This window comes from Onychomys torridus, chromosome 14 (assembly GCF_903995425.1).
Source record: "Onychomys torridus chromosome 14, mOncTor1.1, whole genome shotgun sequence".
In the NCBI taxonomy this organism is placed as follows: domain Eukaryota; kingdom Metazoa; phylum Chordata; class Mammalia; order Rodentia; family Cricetidae; genus Onychomys; species Onychomys torridus.
Window position 1 is genome coordinate 20,316,342 of NC_050456.1, and position 21,295 is coordinate 20,337,636.

General features: G+C 41.1%; 1 protein-coding gene across 2 annotated transcripts in view; it reads left to right on the forward strand.

Annotated features, from left to right (window-relative positions):
* The window catches only part of Scfd1 (sec1 family domain containing 1), an 85,555-nt gene that overhangs the window by 19,717 nt on the left and 44,543 nt on the right, over positions 1–21,295 (forward strand). For both annotated transcript variants that reach the window (XM_036205817.1, XM_036205818.1), the window contains exons 5-10: positions 545–667; positions 2,917–3,004; positions 4,850–4,939; positions 7,731–7,786; positions 8,924–9,009; positions 11,371–11,470. In XM_036205817.1, coding sequence (XP_036061710.1) covers positions 545–667; positions 2,917–3,004; positions 4,850–4,939; positions 7,731–7,786; positions 8,924–9,009; positions 11,371–11,470 — 543 coding nt within the window. The remainder of the gene's footprint in view (positions 1–544; positions 668–2,916; positions 3,005–4,849; positions 4,940–7,730; positions 7,787–8,923; positions 9,010–11,370; positions 11,471–21,295) is intronic.

Here is a 21,295-nt window from a genome sequence, read left to right on the forward strand (position 1 = left end):
ATACTTCTAGAGTCAGTATTTGGAATGAAAGAATTACTTCTTGTGTTATATGACCAAAGGAATACAAGTTAATGTCTGCCAAATACAATCACCTTTAATTATGTTAGATAGTATATTAGCTACTTGTGGGTTTAAAATAAAACAGCTTGAGGCAGGGTTTTCCATGCCCTCAGCAGGCCACACATTTGTGGTATCCTCTCCACCTGAGTGCTTGGATCTGGGGTTACCACATAGTGCTGTGTACTTCTGTGTATTCTTAAGAAAACTGCAGATTGGAGATGCCAGTCAGTTTTGTACTGTATTGTAGCTAATGGGATTTTGTTGATAATGTGCTTTATTTATAACATTGATTATTAAGGTAAATTTCAGTGGCCAAGTAATTGTCATGGCAGTACTTTGTTCTTATAGAGTACTTTTTTGTCATTTATAATCCTGTCTTTCAAATGTGTGTCGTCATATGCTCCAAAGCCTAGCTTTTAGTGAAGACCTTTCTCTTCATAGTGCCCTTTCTACTCTAAGAGTGACACATTGATTGTATTTATAGGATCTTCGAAATCAGCTCTATGAATCCTATTACTTAAATTTTATTTCTGCGATTTCAAGAAGTAAACTGGAAGATATTGCAAATGCAGCATTGGCCGCTAGTGCAGTGACACAGGTCGCTAAGGTAAGTGTCCCTTGGTTGAGAACATTGTCAATGTAAAATTCAACAGAATTCAGCAGTGTCCAAAAACTTCTGCACCTGTGAGATGTTTAGACTTAATTCTTTAAAAAAACAAAAAACAAAAAACAAGTTCACTTGAATTGTCTTTAACTTCAAGGAGGAAAAATAAAGCGGACTAGAAGAATTACTCCTCACTGACTTGTGAGACAGAAAGGAAAGGCAGATTGAGATTTGTGCCAGGCTGGGATTCCAGGGATCCTTGTGGCTCACTTTAGAAAGATTTGGCAATTTTGTTGCACATTGCAGTGCTTATGTAGACATTGTTTCGTCCCTCATCGTTACTGTCAGCCATCTTCAGGTCTTCTTACTCAGGAAAGCAGGTCCCACAACCTCGGAGTGTCCTAGAAGGATGAAAGTGTGCAGCAGGCCATCATTCTGGTGACATCTTAGTCTGCTCCCACTTCAGTTACAAGCACACTGTCAGTCAACCCCTGGCTTTCCCCTGCCGTTCCGTGTGCCCCTTGAATTTTGAGAGGGCCCGGAGTACAGTTGTAGGATTGTGCAGACAGGAAAGATGAAGTGCAGTTGTAGGATGGTACAGACAGGAAAGATGAAGTACAGTTGTAGGATTGTATAGACAGACAGGAAAGATGAAGTACAGTTGTAGGATTGTATAGACAGACAGGAAAGATGAAGTACAGTTGTAGGATTGTACAGACAGACAGGAAAGATGAAGTACAGTTGTAGGATTGTATAGACAGACAGGAAAGATGAAGTACAGTTGTAGCATTGTATAGACATACAGGAAAGATGAAGTGCAGTTGTAGGATTGTACAGACAGGAAAGATGAAGTACATTTGTAGGATGGTATAGACAGACAGGAAGGATGAAGTACACAGTTGCAGATACCCTCAGTACATCTTAGGCTTAGAGAGCACCCATTGCCATTTGTGAGTACCTTTTAAGACTTCTTCCTGTGTGGTGTTGCTTACGAATTCTCATTATTTTCATACAGCATCATAGGAGCTGTCTTTAGTTTTTTAGCTAAATTTAGTATCTTTCAGCTAGTTTTTTAGAATACTGTTAAAATTTTATTTATGTGTCTGTATGTATGTACACATGTAGGGGCCAGAAGAGGTTATCAGATCTCCTGGAGCTGGAGTTAAGCAGCTGTGAGCCACCTGAAGTGGGTGCAGGAAAACTAACTCTGGTCCTCTGGATAAACAGCTTGGCCTCTTAACTGCTGAGCCACCTGCCCAGCCCCTGATAGTCTTTTTAAGTTTGTACTTGTACTGAACTGCAGTGACTTCCCTGGTGCATTTCTAAAAGTGCTGGTGCAGAAAACAGAACACAAGGTTACAGAGTAGAGAACTCTAAATTGTGGTTTTTCCTTCAAAAGGATATACATTCTTATCACAACCACAATTTTACTTTTTACGTCTGTCTAAATTTTGTTTTCTGGAAATGTTACTCCTGTTATTGCCCCAAATTTGTTTTCATTGTTTTAAAATATTTTTGTTTTGTTTCTTTGTTTTTTGTTTTTATTATTCTTAACCCCCTTTTTAAAAATGCATATTTTAATTTATGTGTCTGTGTGTGAATGTATGCTACATGTGTGTGGGAGTAAGTGGAGGCCAAAAGAGGGCAGGAGTCATAGACAGTGGTGAGCTACCTGACGTGGGTTCTAGGACCGAACTGAGGTCCTCTGGAAGAGCAAGCCAGCACTCTTAACCACTGAGCTGTCTCTTCAGCTCCTCTTTTTTTTTTTTTTTTTTTTCATTTTACATTCCTCCATCCCCTTCTTCCACCCCACCTCCTTTATCTCCCCCTCATCCACTCCTCCCTTGGGGAGTCAACAAAGTCCCACACACCAAGCTCCTCTCCTCTGTCAAGGCTGAGCAAGGTATCCCACGTAGGGAATGTGTTCCAAAAAGTCATTTCATGCACCGGGGAGAAGTCCTGGTCCCACTGCCAGGGGCTCCCCAAACAGATCCAGCCACATAACTCACCCACATTCAGAGGGCCTAGTTTGGTCCCATGCATGTTCCCCAGCTGACAGGCCAGAGTCCATGCCAGCTCCTGTTCTTAACTCTATATTTACATAAGTAGGCATCCTGCTACTTGGTATACTTTTTAATTATTGCATTTAATTATAATTTTTCCTATTTTTGTCATTTTATTCAGCCAAACTAAATTTTAGTATAGCTATAATGTAAGGTTGTTGCATAAGCCTTTTGTTTTTGTTTTCCTAGGTTTTTGACCAGTATCTCAATTTTATTACTTTGGAAGATGACATGTTTGTCTTGTGTAATCAAAATAAGGAGCTTGTTTCGTATCGTGGTATGTAAAATCACAAATAAGTCATTGTAATGTTTGGCAAAATGAGTGGTGGTTCTGGGGGAAAATAGTGATTCCTATTGGTTAGTAGCAGTGTGTCTTAAAGTACACAGAAAAGAGCCTCAGGTTAAGTTATGTCATAGATAAATAAGACATAATAAATTGGTTTTGTAATGCAGTTAAGTACCAGTTCTCTGACCTGCTAGGAATCCCCAGAAGAGCGTGCACGGAGTGATTCCCTCATGCTAATAAGACAGTATTTCCATGCAGGGGAAGTTAACTATCTAGTGCTTTGACCTTAGACAGAATAACATACTTTACTTTTCTGTACTTATTTCAATTCTGGCCAACAACATCATTCTTTTGGCTAATTGATATCCCTAATATATTTTCTTATTGAAATTAAAGAAAAATTTTAAGTGCGTATATATATTTTGTATATATATTTTGGAGACAAGGTCTTGTTTTGTAGCACAGGCTGACATCAGTGTTGCTCCTCCTGCCTCCGGCTTCCAAAAGACTTACAGGTGTCTGCACCACCATCCTTGGGCTTTTGTGAGATTCTGGTGGTGGTTTTTATTCACAGAAGTCTGTTTGCAGTGTGTTTACTTTTCAGACTATTTAGCACCTAACCTTGTGTTTGAAACCTAGCTTCCCTAGCCTTTACATTAAACTTAGAAATTTTATTTATAGGGGTTGGGGATTTAGCTCAGTCGTAGAGCGCTTGCCTAGCAAGCGCAAGACCCTGGATTCGATCCTCAGCTCTGGAAAAAAAAAAAAAAAGCAATTTTATTTATAAATCTAATAAAAACAAAAACAAGCATCTTTCATTTTTTTCCTGACCAATTAAATTGCCCAGACGAGTCTGCAGTCAGTCCTGCTTATGAAGCTTAGTAGAACAATTTACTGTTAAGTTCCACTAAGTGCTTACCATTACATTTATAAATTTGATACTTCCTTTTTCTTTTAAAAGTGATTCAGCCAGTCCAGGCAAATTTATAAGTCTATTAAAAAAAAAAAAAACTACTGAACGTTAAGTAATTGAAAATAACTAAACTTCTAATAAATATGAAGTTCCTTAAGTATTCAGATACTTACACAGTAACAGTAGAATTTGCATTCCTGTCTTTTTACTTCTAAAATTTTTTGCTTGTTTGTTTGTTTTTGTTTTTTGAGACAGGGTTTCTCTGTGTAGTTTTGGAGCCTGTCCTGTATCTTGCTCTGTAGACCAGGCTGGCTTCCAACTCACAGAGATCCGCCTGGCTCTGCCTCCCAAGTGCTGGGATTAAAGGCATGCGCCACCACTGCCTGGCTTTTACTTCTAAATTTTAATGGGATGCTGACATCCTTACCCAATAAAGTAAGGACACATCTCAGTCAAATGGAGATCATCTGAGACATGGAAGCTGGAAGTCACCAGTCAGGTGGGCATTCCTGATGGACTTTTGCAACTGCTCTGGTTGCTTCTTGATCATAGACATGGAGCTTGGCGTTTAGGACCCAAGGGTTGTGCTTCTGCAGAGAGTTCACTCATGTGCTTGACAGAATGGCCCAGAGTCACTGTTCATCAAGTGTTTTCATCCCACTGTTTCATCGGTTTGGTGGATGGCAGTCTAACACCTCAGCGACAGTGTATTTCCTCGGGTTTCATACTGCCTGGTGGAATGACTGTTTCTGTCTTCTCCTCTCGGATCTTAGATACTTCAGTGTGCCCAGTTAGTTTCCTCCTATGTTGATCACATTTTATATTTGTTTTATAATTCATATTGGTATCTATATGTTGTTATATATGTGCAAGATTAATAAAGATGTAAATTTTGATTGCTTGTTTTTTTCTCTTTATTTTAGCTATCAATCGGCCAGATATCACAGACACAGAAATGGAAACTGTTATGGACACTATTGTTGACAGCCTCTTCTGCTTTTTTGTTACATTAGGTACGTTTTTAAATTCGTCTGTTCCTTCAAAGTAACTAATCACTCAGTAACTCACTTGGAAATATTACACACTGCAGTTATTTGTTTTTTAAGACAAGATGTCATTCCATAGTTCTGGCTGTTTTGGAACTCAGTTTGTAGACCAGGATGGCCTTGAACTCACAGAGATCAGCCTGCCTCTGCCTCCCCAGTACTGAGATTAAAGGTGTGCACTGCCACGTCTGGCTATAATACTGTTTTAACCTTTTTGAATGTAGAGAAGTTCTCTAAAGTTGGGATAAAGCATACATTCTATAATACTGATATAAAATACTTCCTCTAATAACAGTATGAACTAGCATTCAGTTTTGTTTTGTTTTGTTCTTTTTTAAAGATGAGTTTTCATAAGCGCAGGCTGGCCTCTCTATGTATCTACCCTAGGCTAGCCTCCCAAGTGCTGAGCGCTGAGCTTACAGACACACATCACCATACCCAGCCCAGCAGACCTTTGGGTTAACTCCTTAGATACTGTTGGTAGTTGCAGCTCCTTAGTGTACTGGTGAAGTGGTTTCTTGATGGTTCCAACCTGTTATCGGCTACCTTCTAGTTGTCTTTTAGTTTCCATCATGAAAGCTCTCAAACATACTTCTGAGTAGAAAGGTCTATACATGATAGTTATCAAGGCAAGTGCAAAAGATTCCAGGAAATGCTGCACTTTACACGAAATGCTAACCTGCATTGCTCCTTAAAACTTACCATTTCACTGAATCATCTACAGTTTCTTCTGTTATAGTGTGTTTACTATCTAAAATATAATTTTATACTTTAGTAATTTTTTTTTGACAGAAAATTGATTTTATACATACCTAAACCCTCTTAAGTAAAATGACACTCATAGATTAATAAAACTCTCTCTCCCACAAGTGGAAATATTAAAGAAGAGAAACCGTTTGAAGTGTAGGACTTAAGACAGGTGTAGAAGGAGAATTTGTACAAATTCTTGGGCTCCTTCATTGCAGAGATCCACCCCCTTTACATCTTAGCCCCACACTTAGATCTTTGGTCTCTGACCCTGTAAGTCCCCTTATTGTCTGTTTACTATTTCTCTGTGGCCATGTATCTCCATTTTCTCAAGAGTGTTACCTCCATCTAGTTTTTACCTGTATCCTTGGGTGTTGGTTGTTTGGCTGGTTGACTAAATTTTGCAGTGGTGAGCATGCAACCCAGGGTTGTACTGGGTAAGCAGTACACCCAGTGCCACGTCTCCAGCCTTTGTGTGTTTTCATTTTTAAGAAAACTGCAAGTGTATGACCTGTAATCATTAAACAGACATATTATCCTTCTGTTCTGCTGTCCTAGACACTCTCCAGACTTTTGCCTACGGTTATGGGTATTGCATTCATGAAAGTTATTGCTAACAAGTAGTGGTAGTCACATTTTAAAGCACTAGATTGGAACAAAGATGTACCAAAAATAATTTTCAAGACACTGTTACTATCCAATTTTGCTTTAAAACACACTAAACAGTAAATAGAAAACAATCAGAGGAAGTCATTGGTTTGTTGGTTTTTTGTTTGTTTGTTTGTTTGTTTGTTTTTCTTTTTTCTTTTTTTTAATTAATTTACTTTTATTTTATGTGCATCGGTGTTTTGCCTGCAGGTCAGATCTTTGAGTTACAGACAGTTGTTAGCTGCCATGTGGGTACTGGGATTTGAACCTGGGTCCTTTGGGAGAGCAGTCAGTGCCTTTAACCACTGAGCTATCTCTCCAGCCCTGTTGGTTTTTTTGTTTGCTTGCTTGTCTGTTTTTTTCACAGATAGGTCTTCCTACGTAGCTTCAGCTCATCTTGAAGCTCCATCATCACGCCTCTGCCTTCTGAGTGCTGGAATTGCAGCGTCCTTGCCCAGATGGCTGTCTAATTCTGTATTTTTTCCTTTTTGCTATTTGTGGTTGGGGATGGTTCTTTTGAGGTACAGGATCTCATATAGCCCAGGCTACCTGGTCTGGAATTCTTGATTTTCTTGGCTCAACTTCCCAAGGGCTAAGATACAGGTGTGCCAGAATTTATACATTTTGAGTATTATTTGAAATTTTTATGACAAGCATGCATAATTCAGGCCATCAGAAGAGAGGCTTTTAAAAATTAATCAGTATTGCACATTTTCACTTGACATTATGCTTTCCCCTGGAAAGTAAGCGCTGAGATTGCAACATAAGAAGATCACAGAAAGCATTCTATTCCTTAACATGCTTGAAATTTTCCTAGTTAGGGGTTTAGCCTTAGATAAACCACTTACTGCATCATAAAGAAAGAAATTGGGAGGTCCAGTGGGTTGACATGATCATGGAAAGAGACATTTAGGATTAGTTCACATTAGTGAAGAATGTGTATGCTGTTAACATTTAAGTTGGTTTTACGAAAGGATAGCAATCATTTACTATTAAATTATTTTTTAAAGTAGTCCCAAACTGTTGTTATCCCTAAACTTTTTTTATTCCTTCATTTTGAACCAAATTAAAGTAACTTCTGTGATTAGAGGGTTAACTCATCCTTTGAAACTACATAAGAAGTCCAAATGCTGACTAAGTCCATCCATGGAAAATCTTAGTCGCGTCGATCAGCTCCACACCAAACTATTGCTCTTCTGGCTCTGTTTATCTCGTACGGAGAAGATCAGTTTCTGAAACCTTGTTTTCACTCTTGAGATTTTCAAGTCCTTTGTGTCTAGCCTGAAATTGTACACATCTTCACATCTGCTAACTTAAAGTATACATGTTAATTAAGATCCTTGTTAACGTTTTTATTAAATAGGTGCTGTTCCCATCATCCGCTGCTCAAGAGGGACGGCCGCAGAAATGGTGGCAGTGGTGAGTAGTCTCGGCCCCGGGGACACACTACCATGTGAACTGCTCTCTCAGTGTGTCAGATGCCTCTGGCAAGGAGTCTGGCTAGTGGGGTTGTATGTGAAGTACCAAATGGCAGATACGTGGTTACTTTGGGGCCCTCCCCCCAATGGAAGGCCTCCCTGTGCATGTCTCTGTAGTAGAGTAAAATTGCCAATTACGACGGCTGTTCTGGTCCTCGCTGCACTTTGTGACATGCACTTTGACATGTTATTTTACACTTACCTTCCCTCAAAATTATTCTTTATTCAGTTTCTTTTAGCAAGTGCTTATTAGCAACAAACACATTTTTAGTATCCATGTTGAATTAAAGAAAATTTCCTTTAAAAATTAAAAGGGAGATTAGGGGAACCAAAATAATTACCAACCCACAGTGTGCATGGCATGGAAAGACAGAGTTCAATAACCTGGGCTTTCCGTACCCTGCGCGTGTTGCTTTATTCCCACCCTTCCAGATCAGCCTTAAGAGAGTGGTGGTCATTCTGAAAACTAATGTTAATTAGTGATACCAGGGTTGAATGATGTCGGATGTTCTCTATACTGTGATTGTGTTGCTCTGATTGGTTAATAAATAAAGTGCTGATTGGCCAGTAGCTAGGCAGGAAGTATAGGCAGGACAAAGAGAGAGGAGAATGCTGGGAACAGGAAGGCTGAGTCAGGAGACACTGCCAGCCGCCGTCATGAGAAGCAGATGTTCAGATACCAGTAAGCCACGAGCCACGTGGCAACTTACAGATTAAGAGAAATGGGTTAATTTAAGATATAAGAACTAGATAGCAAGAAGCCTGGCATGGCCATACAGTTTATAAGTAATATAAGCTTCTGAGTGATTATTTTATAAGTGGACTGCGGGACTGCAAGGGCTTGGCGGGACCCAGAGAGAGACTCTCTAGCTACAGTTGAAGTACATTTTTTTTAAAAAAATTGGTTTTCTAAAGTGCAAATTATGATGTTATTGAAATAGTTTAAATGCTAAAATATTTAGATTTTAGAATTACTTTGTAAAAAAAAAAAATCCAAATTTCTTGATTATGTAACTGAAACATTGAGTTACCTACATAACATAAAGTAGTAATAGTTCATCTAAAATTTGATTTTCAGAAACTAGATAAGAAACTTCGAGAAAATCTACGAGATGCAAGAAACAGCCTCTTTACAGGTGACCCGCTTGGGACTGGCCAGTTAAGGTGTGTGTGGCTCTTAGTTTTCATTTTGATTTCTTTATGTGATAAGAATGCTTTTATCATAAGGGAACAACTCCTTACTTTTTGATCTGGTATCAGAATCAAGGTTTTGACTTAAATTGAAGCATAAATAGATACCAAATAGAAATTCTCTTCTTTCATTAGAAATGTCTCTATTCACTTGCATCTGTAGAAGGCTTTCTGTTTACATGGCTTTCAAGGTTTCAAGCTATTTCCTTTCAACTATCAGTAATCTTCTTAGTAATAAGAAAAATGAACATTTCTATAGTCCCCATTTTCACATTGAGACACTAATAACTTGCAAGGTATTTCAGTCATTCAGCATGAGCAAGTATGCCAAAATTACTGACTGTCAAATTCTATTGAGTGGGACTACTAAAAACCCTTGTCTAGGCCAGGTGGTGGTGGCACCTGCCTTTGATCCCAGCACTCGAGAGGCAAAGGTAGGCGGATCTCTGTGAGTTCGAGGCCAGCCTGGTCTACAGAGTGAGTTCCAGGACAGGCACCAAAACTACACAGAGAAATCTTGTCTCAAAAAACCTAAACAAACAAATAGGTAAAGAAAGAAAGGAAGGAGGGAAGGAAGGAAGGAAGGAAGGAAGGAAGGAAGGAAGGAAGGAAATAAAAATCCTTGTATAGTAGAGTGCAGTTTGATTTTTAACAGTAGTAAACATTGTTGGCATAAAGAAGTAAAGAAACTCACTGTAGTGCGTGCCTGAGAATTATTTATAGAAGAGAGAGTTTTGTAAAGCGAGTTCTTACCTACAGATGTTCGCCACACCTATCGGGGCGGAAATTATGTCTGTAGCATAGCTGTCCTCTTGCAGTGAAAGCTGCTTCTGCTTGTCCATGCGCTGTGACTCTGAGGCTTCTGAGCCTTGTGGGCTGCTGTCTCTGCTGCTCTCACTGGCTCCGTGTTCGCTTGTTTGGCCATCTCAGCGCTCCAGTATCTTATGCCCTCCTCTCCTCCTTGATGGTCTTAAGTATCACTCATATAATTTCTCATTAAGCAGAGTGGAAACATCAGTTTCTCACTGATTATTTCTCATGCCTTACTTAATAGTCTCCTTTTTTCCATGCTGTATTGTGTGCCCTAGAAACCAATAAAAGGGCACTGCTTTATTAGGTTAGCTTTGGTCTCACCGCAGTATTATGGCATTTTATTATAGTTTGTTGAATGTATTTTGAGTTATTTTAATTAGCAACTTGTTGGATGGGTGTTAAATATGTTTAAATCCAACTATAGACTAGTGGTTACCAGCCGTCTTGATTGTGCTGCCTGCAAACATGCAGTAAAGTCTGGAGACATGTTTAGTAGTCTTAACCAGGTCTGTGCTTCCAGAAGCCAGTGGTGTGTATTGTAGCATGTCAAGAAGCACCTTACAGTGCTAGACTTAGCATGCCCAGGACAGACCATAATGAGCAGATGATGTAGTCTCCCATGTCAGTCGTGTCACCGTTGAGAAACGCTGCCATGAGCCATCTTCCTCCCTTTCCACATACTCTGCAATGATAAACTGTAGTCAGTAGTAAGGAAGTCACTGACTCTGACTTTGGCCTTGAGTCAGTGCAGGTAGGAAGACCCATGGACTTACACCTACGGGGTAAAGAGGTACTGATGTGGTCCTTGTACAGGAGGAGACCTGTACAGCTCGTGTGGGCGGGTAGAGGTGACATGTGAAAGTGTCCTGTGCTCCTAGTCCAGGGATACCTCTACAGGACATCCCTAGCACTTAGTAACACCCAGTAAGCAGGTGACTGCATCCGTTGGCTCTTACTCCTAACCTGTGATAACGGAGTCGAGCAGTTCATGGACTGGCATGTCTTTGTCCACTAAGTGGATAGTTACTGCTGTTGCAAGTGTCTGCATTTTTTCACATTAATGGGGTAGAGTCTCTGAAGCCCTCCTTATGAATCTACTTTCTTGATGTTGTGTTTATGTTTATAGGGGGAAAATGCTATTTTCAGATTATGAAACTATCAAACATTTGGACAAATTTATATGAGTCTGCTGTTTTCCTTGAGTCAGGCAATACCTATTCCTTTGTGGTGGTGTTGTTTTCAAAAATCTGCACTTTATATCAGAGAAGCAGTTTGACTATAAAAATTATACTATAAATTTTATGTAGTTTATATAGATCTTTTCCTTTAAGAAATTTCTCCAAAACTTAAAATCCAGCATTAAGCCTTGGCTCATGACCATAACTTACTGTAGTAGAAATGTTAAGTGTTACACAGCTCTGATAGCAGCTGCTCATACCGAAACGGCACACCAGAAATAGTAGACAGTGGAGAATGTGTACATTGCTGTCAAGTTTACATGATGTTCTGACACATTTGCAGCTTCCAAAGGCCCTTGCTAGTCCTTGTCGACAGAAACATCGATCTGGCGACGCCTTTACACCACACGTGGACATACCAAGCGCTGGTACATGATGTGCTGGTAAGAGGCTAAATATAGCACTTTTTATTGAAATGTGGTAAATTCAGTAGTTTCCTTAATTTTAAACTAACATCATGGCTACAGACACAAAGTTAAAAGGGATAAAACTGAAAAATATGTATTAAAAAATTATAGTGATATAGATGCTAGAGAAGGTTGTGGTTCTGAATTTATGGTCTTTAAATATAAGATAAATTAAGGGCATTGTTCACAGTGTTGGGAAAGAAGCAATGAAGAAGTTGAACAGTGTTTTCATGTTATACAATATGTTTTCTGAAGCAGTTCTAATTGCATGCTTAAAATCATCCTCTAGGGGTTGGTGATTTAGCTCAGTGGCCAAGGGTTCAATCCTCAGCTCCAAAAAAAACAAAACAAAACAAAACAAAACAAAAAACAAAAAACATATTCTAATATGTTTATTGTATAATGTATAGAAATAAAGCCCAGCCCCAACCTTCAAAGGCAATGAAAAAAAAACACATGCACAAGTAATTTCTAGCAAATCACTAGTAAGATCACAGTCATCCCCACTGTACAGACAGAGGAAGTGAGATGTAAGAGAAGTTTCTAAGCATAAGAGCTCCTCTTTGTAATTCCAAACTCCAGAAGCTGTGGCAGGAAGATAACCTGAGGTTCTGGGCCTGCCTCAGCTAAGTAGTCCAGGACAGCCTGCACCACAAGTGCAACCCTGTCTGAAAGAAAGAGAGTTCAGAGAATTTGAACCCGGAACATTGGTTCTGAGACAAGCATTCTAGTTGACTAAACTTCAGGGTTATAACGTAGTAGTATCATTACCACAAAGACTGCGTATAATGTCATGAAAAAAAGAAAAGAGAGGCATGCAACAGCCCATCTCCTTAAAACCAAGACGTTCTACGGCAGTTACTTAACTAAATCACATTTAGGATTACTGGTAGAAACATTCAGTTCTACAGGTACCTAGAGAACTGTGCTACAACTCTGGGAAGAATATTAAGGAAATAGTGGTTAACATCCATTCAATATAGAAAGCAAAAGGAACCAAAGAGAGCCGTGGACGTAAGACAAGAGGCTCTGTGATAAAAGACCGAGTGAGAGGTTTAGTGAATAGACAGTTTGGGGCCCGGCTTCAGCAAAGAGAAGGAGACACAGGGATGCCTGTCTTCCTGAAGCTGTAGTCTAGGAAGAAGAGACCGGCAGTAAACAGACTGCATAGCACTCAGGTAGAGAGTACTCTAGAGGAGAGCACAGTGCTGGCGAACAGGACTGAGGTTCTGAAACCAGACAGACCTACTTATGAAACAACAGGTAAGGATGATTCAAAGAGGTAAAGTATAAACCTCATAACCAAACGGGGCAGAGCCTTCTAGGCTGGAAAACAGCCAGTGGCCTCGTAGCCACAGTGAAGCAGCATGGGAGTCAGGAAGGACGTGAGTCTAAGTGGGACACAGGGACAACATAGTGCAGACTTTGCCTTAACTGGAGGGACATGAGAAGTCACACACCTAGTGAGTAGAAGCCAGTTAAACTGTCGTCACACTAGGAGTTCAAGGTCATTCTCAGCTACACAGTAAGTTCTAGGAAGCCTTAGATACATGAGACCCAGTCTAAAAAAACTAAGAAGGAAGAAAGACGCGTGAGAGAGAAGGAGAGAGGAAATAAGAAAGGGAGGAAGGAAGGAAGGAAGGAAGGAAAATAAAAGACGAGTTTAGAGCCAAAACAGGTTGAAGTGAGTTTAGGACAGATTTCAAAGAGAAGAATTTTAATTCCAACATTTTCCTGACTTGAGAGTTGGGAAAGGAGTACATACCATGTTTGTCTTTCTGAGTCTGGGTTACCTCACTCAGGATGATTTTTTCTAGATCCATCCATTTGCCTTCAAACCTCGTGATGTCATTGTTTTTCTCTGCTGAGTGGTATTCCATTGTGTATATGTACCACATTTTCTTAATCCATTCTTCAGTTGAGACGCATCTAGGTTGTTTCCAGGATCTGACTATTACAGATAATGCTGCTGTGAACATAGCTGAGCTTGTGCCCTTGTGGTATGATTGAGCATTCCTTGGGAATATGCCCAAGTATGTACTCACTCATAGGTGGATACTAGATGTAAAACAAAGATGACTAGACTGCTACTCACAACTCCAGGGAGGCTACCTAGAAAACAGGACCCTAAGAAAGACACAGGGATTGCCCAATGACAGAGAAATGCATGAGATCTACATGAACAACTTGGACGTGAGGGAGGGTAATGAAGAGCAAAGGTCGAGGGAAAGAGAGTTTAGAGGAGCGGGAGATCCCAGCTGGATCAAGATCAGAAAGGGAGAACAAGGAGAGACCATGATGAATGAAGACCCCTTGGGAATAGGAAGAAGCAAAGTGCTAGAGAGGTCCCCAGAAATCCACAATGATACCTCCACTGTAGACTACTGGCAATGGTGGAGAGAAAGCCCGAAATGACCTAGTCTGGTGATCAAATGACTAAACACCCTAACTGTCATGCTGGAACTCTCATCCAATGTCTGATGGAAGTGGATGCAGAGATCCTCAGCTAGGCCCCAGGTGGAGCTCCAGGAGTCCAATTGGCGAGAAAGTGGAGGGATTATATGAGCAAGCAATGTTGAGACCATGACTGGGAAAAGCACAGGGACAAATAGCCAAACTAGTGGAAACACATGAACTGTGAACCAAAAGCTGTGGAGCCCCCAACTGGATCAGGCCCTCTGGATAAGTGAGACAATTGAATAGCTTGAACTGTTTGGGAGGCCCTCAGGCAGTGGGAGGGACCTGTTCTTAGTGCATGAGCTGGCTGTTTGGAGCCTGGGGCTTATGCGAGGACACTTTGCTCAGCTTGGGTGAAGGGAGGAGGGGACTGGACCTGCCTGGACTGAATCTACCAGGTTGAGCTGAATCCCCAGGGGAGTCCTTGCCCTGGAGGAGATGGGAGGTGGGGGGGTAGGCTTGGGAGAGGGGAGCGGGAGGAGGGAGGACAGGGGAATCCGTGGCTGATATGTAAAATTACATTAAATTATAAAATTTAAAAAAAAAAAAGTTGGGAAAGGGGAGTGACTATCCAGCAGGGGGCAATAGCGAGTAATGTAGCCATTTGACCTTATTCTTTGTTGTAGAGCCTCTTAGATTTTCTAAGATGTTTGTCATGTCCCTGGCCTTGGGCAGTCCTCCATACACCAGTAATACTCCCTCAGTTGTAGCAACCAAAGTTTCTTCCCACCGTGCCAAATGTACCTGGGGAGAAGAGGTGAGAAAGGGTAATATTTGCCTCTAACTGGTGAAGTGAGTTTTAGGATTGGCGTGGGTTTAGGAGGAAGGCAAGTAAGCCAGTTGGAGATAGCAAAGAAGACAGACAGTTCCAGGTCCAAAGCTGTGGGGGTGGGCTAAAAAGAAAATGTTCTCAAGCTGAAAGAGGTAGCCATTTGGAGTTCAGATAGAGAACAAAACCACAGATGTTTAGAGGGATGTTCAAAGTGACTTTTCTCGATGACTGAGTTCCGGAGATTGTAACAGCAGGATTTCCAGACATGGGTACGAATGGGAGATGAGGTCTGAGAGAGGGAGGGGTAGAGAGACGTACAGAATGGGCATAGTGAGCTTCTTAGTGGTCTCTAGGCATATTTTATCAGTAGCCCCCCAAACTGCTGAGGGACCCAGGGTTGGAAGGGTGTCAGTAAAAGCATGCTATTTCGGGGTCACCTCTTCTCTGTCTCCGATGATGTGGAGGCTATCTAGAGCACTGAGATATCTTGGGATCTTTATTTTATTTTTGGTGCTTTTTGTTGTTGTTTGTGGTGATGTTGGTTTTGTTTTTGTTTTTGTTTTCCTGAGACAGGGTTTCTCTGGGTAGCCCTCAGTGTCCTAGAACTCACTCTGTAGACCAGGCTGTCCTTGAACTCAGAGTTCTGCCTGCCTTGGCTTCCTGAGTGCTAGGATTAAAGGCATGTGCCACCACCACCCTGCTGGGTTCCTTTCTAATTGCTAAATTTAAAGCATTCCTGGGCTCCTTCTTGACTCTCCTAGATGTAAGAAATTGAAATACAAAGTGCTGTGAGTATGTGAAGTAAGACATATATGCACATAATTTCAGCAGGAAAGATTAATGCTCATCAGTTCTTGTCAGAAGACAGGAGCGTCTAAGTGAACAAGGCTAACACTGGTCCCTAATGAGGTCTTCACTATTCCATGATGGAAGTCAGAATAAGGAACAGGAGTCTTTAGGCTGCTCATTAGACACACTTATTTCCCCCTCTGTCATGTTACAACATGTCCTGTAGTCACTTGGTAATAGCTCAGGGACAAAGCCAAAACAGTGGCTTCACTCCTAATTCCAGAGAAGACAGAGTGGGTGGCCAGGTATTTTTCTTAGAATCATCTTCACAAGATAAAGTTTGCAGTCAGACCACACAAGTTTGGGTGACCTACTTCTGCTCATTTGAGTTCAGTTTTTACATTTTTATTTGTTGTTTAGTTTTTTGAGGCAGAGTCTCACCTCATAGCCGGGTTGATCTGGAACTCAGCTCACAGCAGCCCTCCTGCTGTCAGCCTCCAAATGCTGGGGTTGCAATATGTACTACCACACCCAGTTTAATACCATTTATAATGTGAATAAACTAAACAGATACCACAGATTATAACTGTGTCATTATTTGGCTTTTTTTTTTTTTAAAGCTGGAGGATGGTTTTGTTAGTTTAAAAGGAAACCCTCCAGGGAATGTGGGCTGTAAATCTTGACAGTGAAGAATGGAGAGGAGGAGGATCAAGTCTTGCCATGAGAATTAAGCTAGTGTAGTGCCAGCCACATGGTGGGGAGCCTGTGTACCAGGAAAAGCAGTCAGGCTCTGGCATCTGAGGGGAGACAGAAAAGAAGAAAGAAAACTCAGAACTCAGAAAGATAAGGCAGACCCAGCAGAAGCTAATGGCGGCACGGAGGGACCCTTGTTTATTTATTGATTTTTTTTTTTAAGAGCGACTTCCTTTGTAATGTTCTTCAGAGTTTTCAGAAGTCTTAATAATTAATACCCGTTGTCGCCACAAGATGGAGGAAAACTTCTAGTTAGGAAACAAAGTTGAAGTTTGATTTTTATATCAGTTACGTTTGCCTGGAAAATCTAAACCATTGATAATTATTTAAATATTAAATCTTAGAAACAACTATGGTAATTGAGACAGCTGCCTTGTGTGTCAAAATGGTTATTTTTTAATTTTAAAATGGGAAATACGCTCTTCTGACAAAAAACCTTTTGCAATACCCTTGCCCTTTGTGAAAGTATAAGAAGCAAATAAATGGTCAGTCAGTCTGGTCTCATTGTGCCTCAGCACTGGGCGGATGGACGTGGCTAGCTAGCCTCCTAGGGAGAGTGCTCGCCCAGGTCAGCATGGCGGGATTCAGCATAGTGCCTCGTCTTTTACTGAGCTTTGTGCCCCCGATCTTGGAAGTCTCTCTGGTACCTATTACACACGGTTACTAATCTAACTTTCTGTGCTCTCTCCCTCATATCCTAATCGCTTAGGGAATAATATATTGTTAAATTTGTTTTATTACTGTTTTTTTTCCCTCTTATTTCCTAGCTGCTTAGTAAATAACATGTAAGAGTTATCTGTATTTGGTCATAGAGCATTCTTAAATTGAGTATTTCTATCCCTGTTTTGAGTCATGGTCTTGCTGCATAGTCCTTGCTGGCACTGAACTCATGGCAATCCTCCTGCCTCAGTCTCCTGAGTGCTGAGGTTACAGGCACATACTACCATGCTCAGCTTACTGTATTCTTTTCTCGCTGTTTCCTGCGTTTATTTCCTCCCCCACTTGTCATCATTGACCAAGGGCTTGTGGTTCTAAAATAATATTTGTAATCAGTATATTATCAGCTGCCAATGTAAATTTGGATTTTTCTAGTAGTCCCACTAAAAAGATGAAACAGATGAATGTTTTATGTAATCTAACAGTGTGGATTTTAGCTTTCAACACACAGTCAATTTTAACGTTAATACTTTATAGTTCCTCCTCTATATATGAAATTCTATAAATTCAGTGTTTTTATAATTACGTCACATCTCAGTTCAGACTAACTGCATTTCAGGTGTTTTATTGCACTAGTGACAGTAGTATTGGACAGTTAGTTCTTAATCATGAGGCAGTTTTAAGACTGAATAAAGTATCTCTTCGTTAAAGTTGTCAGCTATTTTCATACTGCCAGTGGTGTATCCATGGCATAGGTTCATCCGGTTCCCAGATCCAAGGGTTGAGGCACTCTTAAGAATGAGCAAGCTCTCAGGAGCCATTACCAGCACAAGATACCTTGGGTTCTGAACTAAGATTATAAAAATAGATTGTGCTCATCCGTCTAGTCAGCATTCAGATCCCAGTGACTGTCTTAGTGAGGGTTCTGTTGCTGTGAAGAGACTCCATGACCACAGCAACTCCAAGGAAGACATTTAATTGGGGCTGGTGGGAAGCATGGCGGCACAGGCAGACATGATGCTGGAGAAGAGCTGAGAGTTCTGCGTCTGGGTCCCCAGGCAGCAGGAAAAGACCATGAGCCAAGGGTTGAGCTTCTGAGACCTCAAACCCTCCCGTGATGCCTTCCTTAAATAAGGCCACACCTCCTAACAGTGCCATTCCCTGGGGATCTTTGGGGGCCATTTTTATTCAAACCACCACAGTGGTTTAAAATAATTCCTAATTCCTGTGTTCTGTGTGCCCTTTGCCCCATCTGTATAGTCAGGGAAGCTCTGTTTGCTTTCACACAGAGATTCGATATGATGAAACCATCTCAGCCCATACCTTCATATACCTATGGCGAGGAAGAACATTTATGAGCTAGACTTCAGTTTAAAGAACATTTCAAATGAAAACAGAATTAGAATGTAGGGTTGTGGGTCTGTGGTTGAATGTGCTTCCTAGAATGAGTGAGACTTGGGTTCACGTCCTAGGACTGTAGTTAGAGTTTTCCTGCCTGGCCCACAGTCAGGACAAATTGCTTACAAACTGTATGGCCGCGGCAGGCTTCTTGTTATCTACTTCTTCTATCTTCAATTAACCCATTTCTGTTAGTCTATACTTTGCCACGTAGCTCGTGGCTTACCAGTATCTTATCTCTTTCTTCTCATGGCGGTGGCTGGTGGTGTCTCCCCGCCCCAGCCTTCCACCCCCCAGAATTCTCTTCTCTCTTGTCCCGCCTATACTTCCCACAAGGGAAAAAAAATAGAATTGTACCATGATGCCCATAGACACCATTCAACTTCCCTGAATTACACATAAGAGCTTACACACAAATACTTCATGTGGACTGGGGGAATGTCTCAGTTGGTGAAGTGCTTGCTGCACAGTCATGGGGACCTTGAGTTTGGATCCCCAGCAGCCACGTGAAAAGCCAGGCCTGGTGGCCCATGTTTGTAACCAGTGTCAGGGATGGAAAGAGACAGATCCCAGCAGCTTCTTACTCCTTTTTTATTTCAACTTTCTGGTCACAGAAATTGGTTCATATTTTTCTAGAGACTCCCCTGCTTTCTGCATTTGACTGATTAGACTGATGGTACAATTTCGCATGTTTCTTTGTCCCACGATGCCCTGTACATTACATTGCTGGAGCTGGAAATTTGATTTGACTCAACTCTAAGTCCACTTCATACCAGTGTTGGATAGTTTCTGCTCTGTGGCACTTCTCAGAAATGCTATAATGATGAGTCTGGTGAATAGAACAAAGGTTGTGGACATGTTCTGTCCATTGAAAAGTTCTCTGTACATCTTTCCTTGCTGTCATTGACGGCTGTTCTCCAGGTTATATTGATTGCTGATGGCAGATGGAGACTATCTAATGCAGACATTCTGTCTGTCTCTCTCTCTCTCTTTTTTTTTCTCGAGACTGTGGTGGTGGCACACACCTTTAATCCCAGCACTTGGGAGTCAGAGCCAGGCAGATCTCTGTGAGTTCGAGGCCAGCCTGGGCTACAGAGTGAGTTCCAGGGCAGGAACCAAAACCCAGAGAAACTCTTGTCTCGAAAAACGAAAAAGAAAGAAAGAAAGAAAGAAAGAAATGTTTGAGTCTGTTCATTCACTTGCCAGTTTAGAAAATGAATTCACCCCCTTAGCAGTCTGCAAAAGCAGTCAACAGTAGCTGTTGGGTTTTATGAGATAATGGCCTTTTATATTTGAGACGTTATCAAATAATTATAGTAATTCATTTTGATACTCACCTCATCACATCTTTGTCCTCTCATATTTGGTCAGGGTATCTTCTCGACATGACCCTATTAGTCTTTGATAGCTCTCCTGTTTTCGGTCATCAGCATTTTCTGCCCATTATGTCCATTTTCTGTCTCAAGCCTGGCTGCAGCCATTTCTCCGGAAGCCATGGTTCCTATCAAAGAGCACCGTGTGACAGACATGCTGGGTCTGTTACTTCTCCTGAAAGATAGCATCTTACAGTGTGTCTCATCCTGAGAGTGAAGGATGTGTTCTCTTATGACTTACTGCAGTAATAGGAAACTGGTAACATTATATTAGGCAACCATTGTGTACAGTTTAAAAGCATCAGTGTGACCTAATGTTTCCATTCTTTTGAGTATGTTGTAATCCTTGTTTTGCTTGAGTTTTATTTGACAGACTGATTTGAGCCAAAGAAACCTTATATTGCTTTTATAAAACAAACTACTTGGATCTAAGTTGTAAGACAACTTAAAATCTGAGAAATAACATAGTAATAATAATTTTAAGTTGCAAAATAACTTAAAATCTCCATATCATCATTCTGATAGTATTTTCTCTGCTTATTCCATGGAAGAGTGTGGCTGCAGATACAGATTTATATAACTTTATCTAGAAGTTTACCTTCTTTAACATGGATACATTTATTCTAAAGTGACATTAGGTATTTGGGGACCTGCTGTGTAACTTGAGGTTCACTCCCCGAGTGTAGGCTCTTCCTGAGCACTGTAAGTGTCATGCTTCTTGACATAGAAGGTTGCCCACCAGATGTGCACAGTTGAGTTCTCAGTTAGAAATAGATGCGATGCCTCAGCACTTCCCTGACTGTAGTTAAAGGCATCGTCCCCCGGCTCACCTAGCTGAGCCACAGCTACCCCGGCGGAGTTCAGAACAGTGTAAATGTGCACAGACTGCTTAGAACTTGGTGTCTAAAATTTACCCTCACCGGAATTAGTTTGGAGAAGACCTTTGAAGATTTGTTCTTCAGATGATGCTTTAATTTGTAGGAGTCAGTGGAAGCTGTTGTATTTGCCTTGAGACTGAAACCTGATGTGTTCGCCCGTTGACTCATTTGTCGGTGCCTTTGGAGGAAAAACAACAAGACTCGGCTTAATTAAACTAGTACATCTTTTCTGAAGGAAATAATTGTGATTTGCAGGAGAGGTGTTCACCAGCTCTGCATGCAAATCACCACACTTTTTCCTCATTATTTCCTCTCCCAGAGATGGCACCCCATCCCCCAGACAACATTACCCTCTGATGAGCTCTGCTCCAGCAGATGGCGTTCTTAGGCTTATGCGTGGTGAGTGAGCCAGGGCAGTGCATTTCTTCCGTCCTCATGGCAGCGCCAGCTAAGCCTTGGGAGATACGAGAGCCCTGAGGTGCCGCCTCAATCCCTGCGCTATGTCCGCTTCCATCATTGCCTGTGTTTTCACTTCCGGGACTGTACTGCTCCATCATTATGGTTAATATGGGACTAGTTAGGGGTCCCTTAGTGGAAGCTACTACTGTCCTTTGTCTGAAAACCGGTTGTTGACAATGAACTAGTTGTTCGGTGATTACTGTAACAGCATTTAAAGTGAAAAGGTTGTGAATTCTTGCCAAAATACAAGTTATTTGTATTCTGC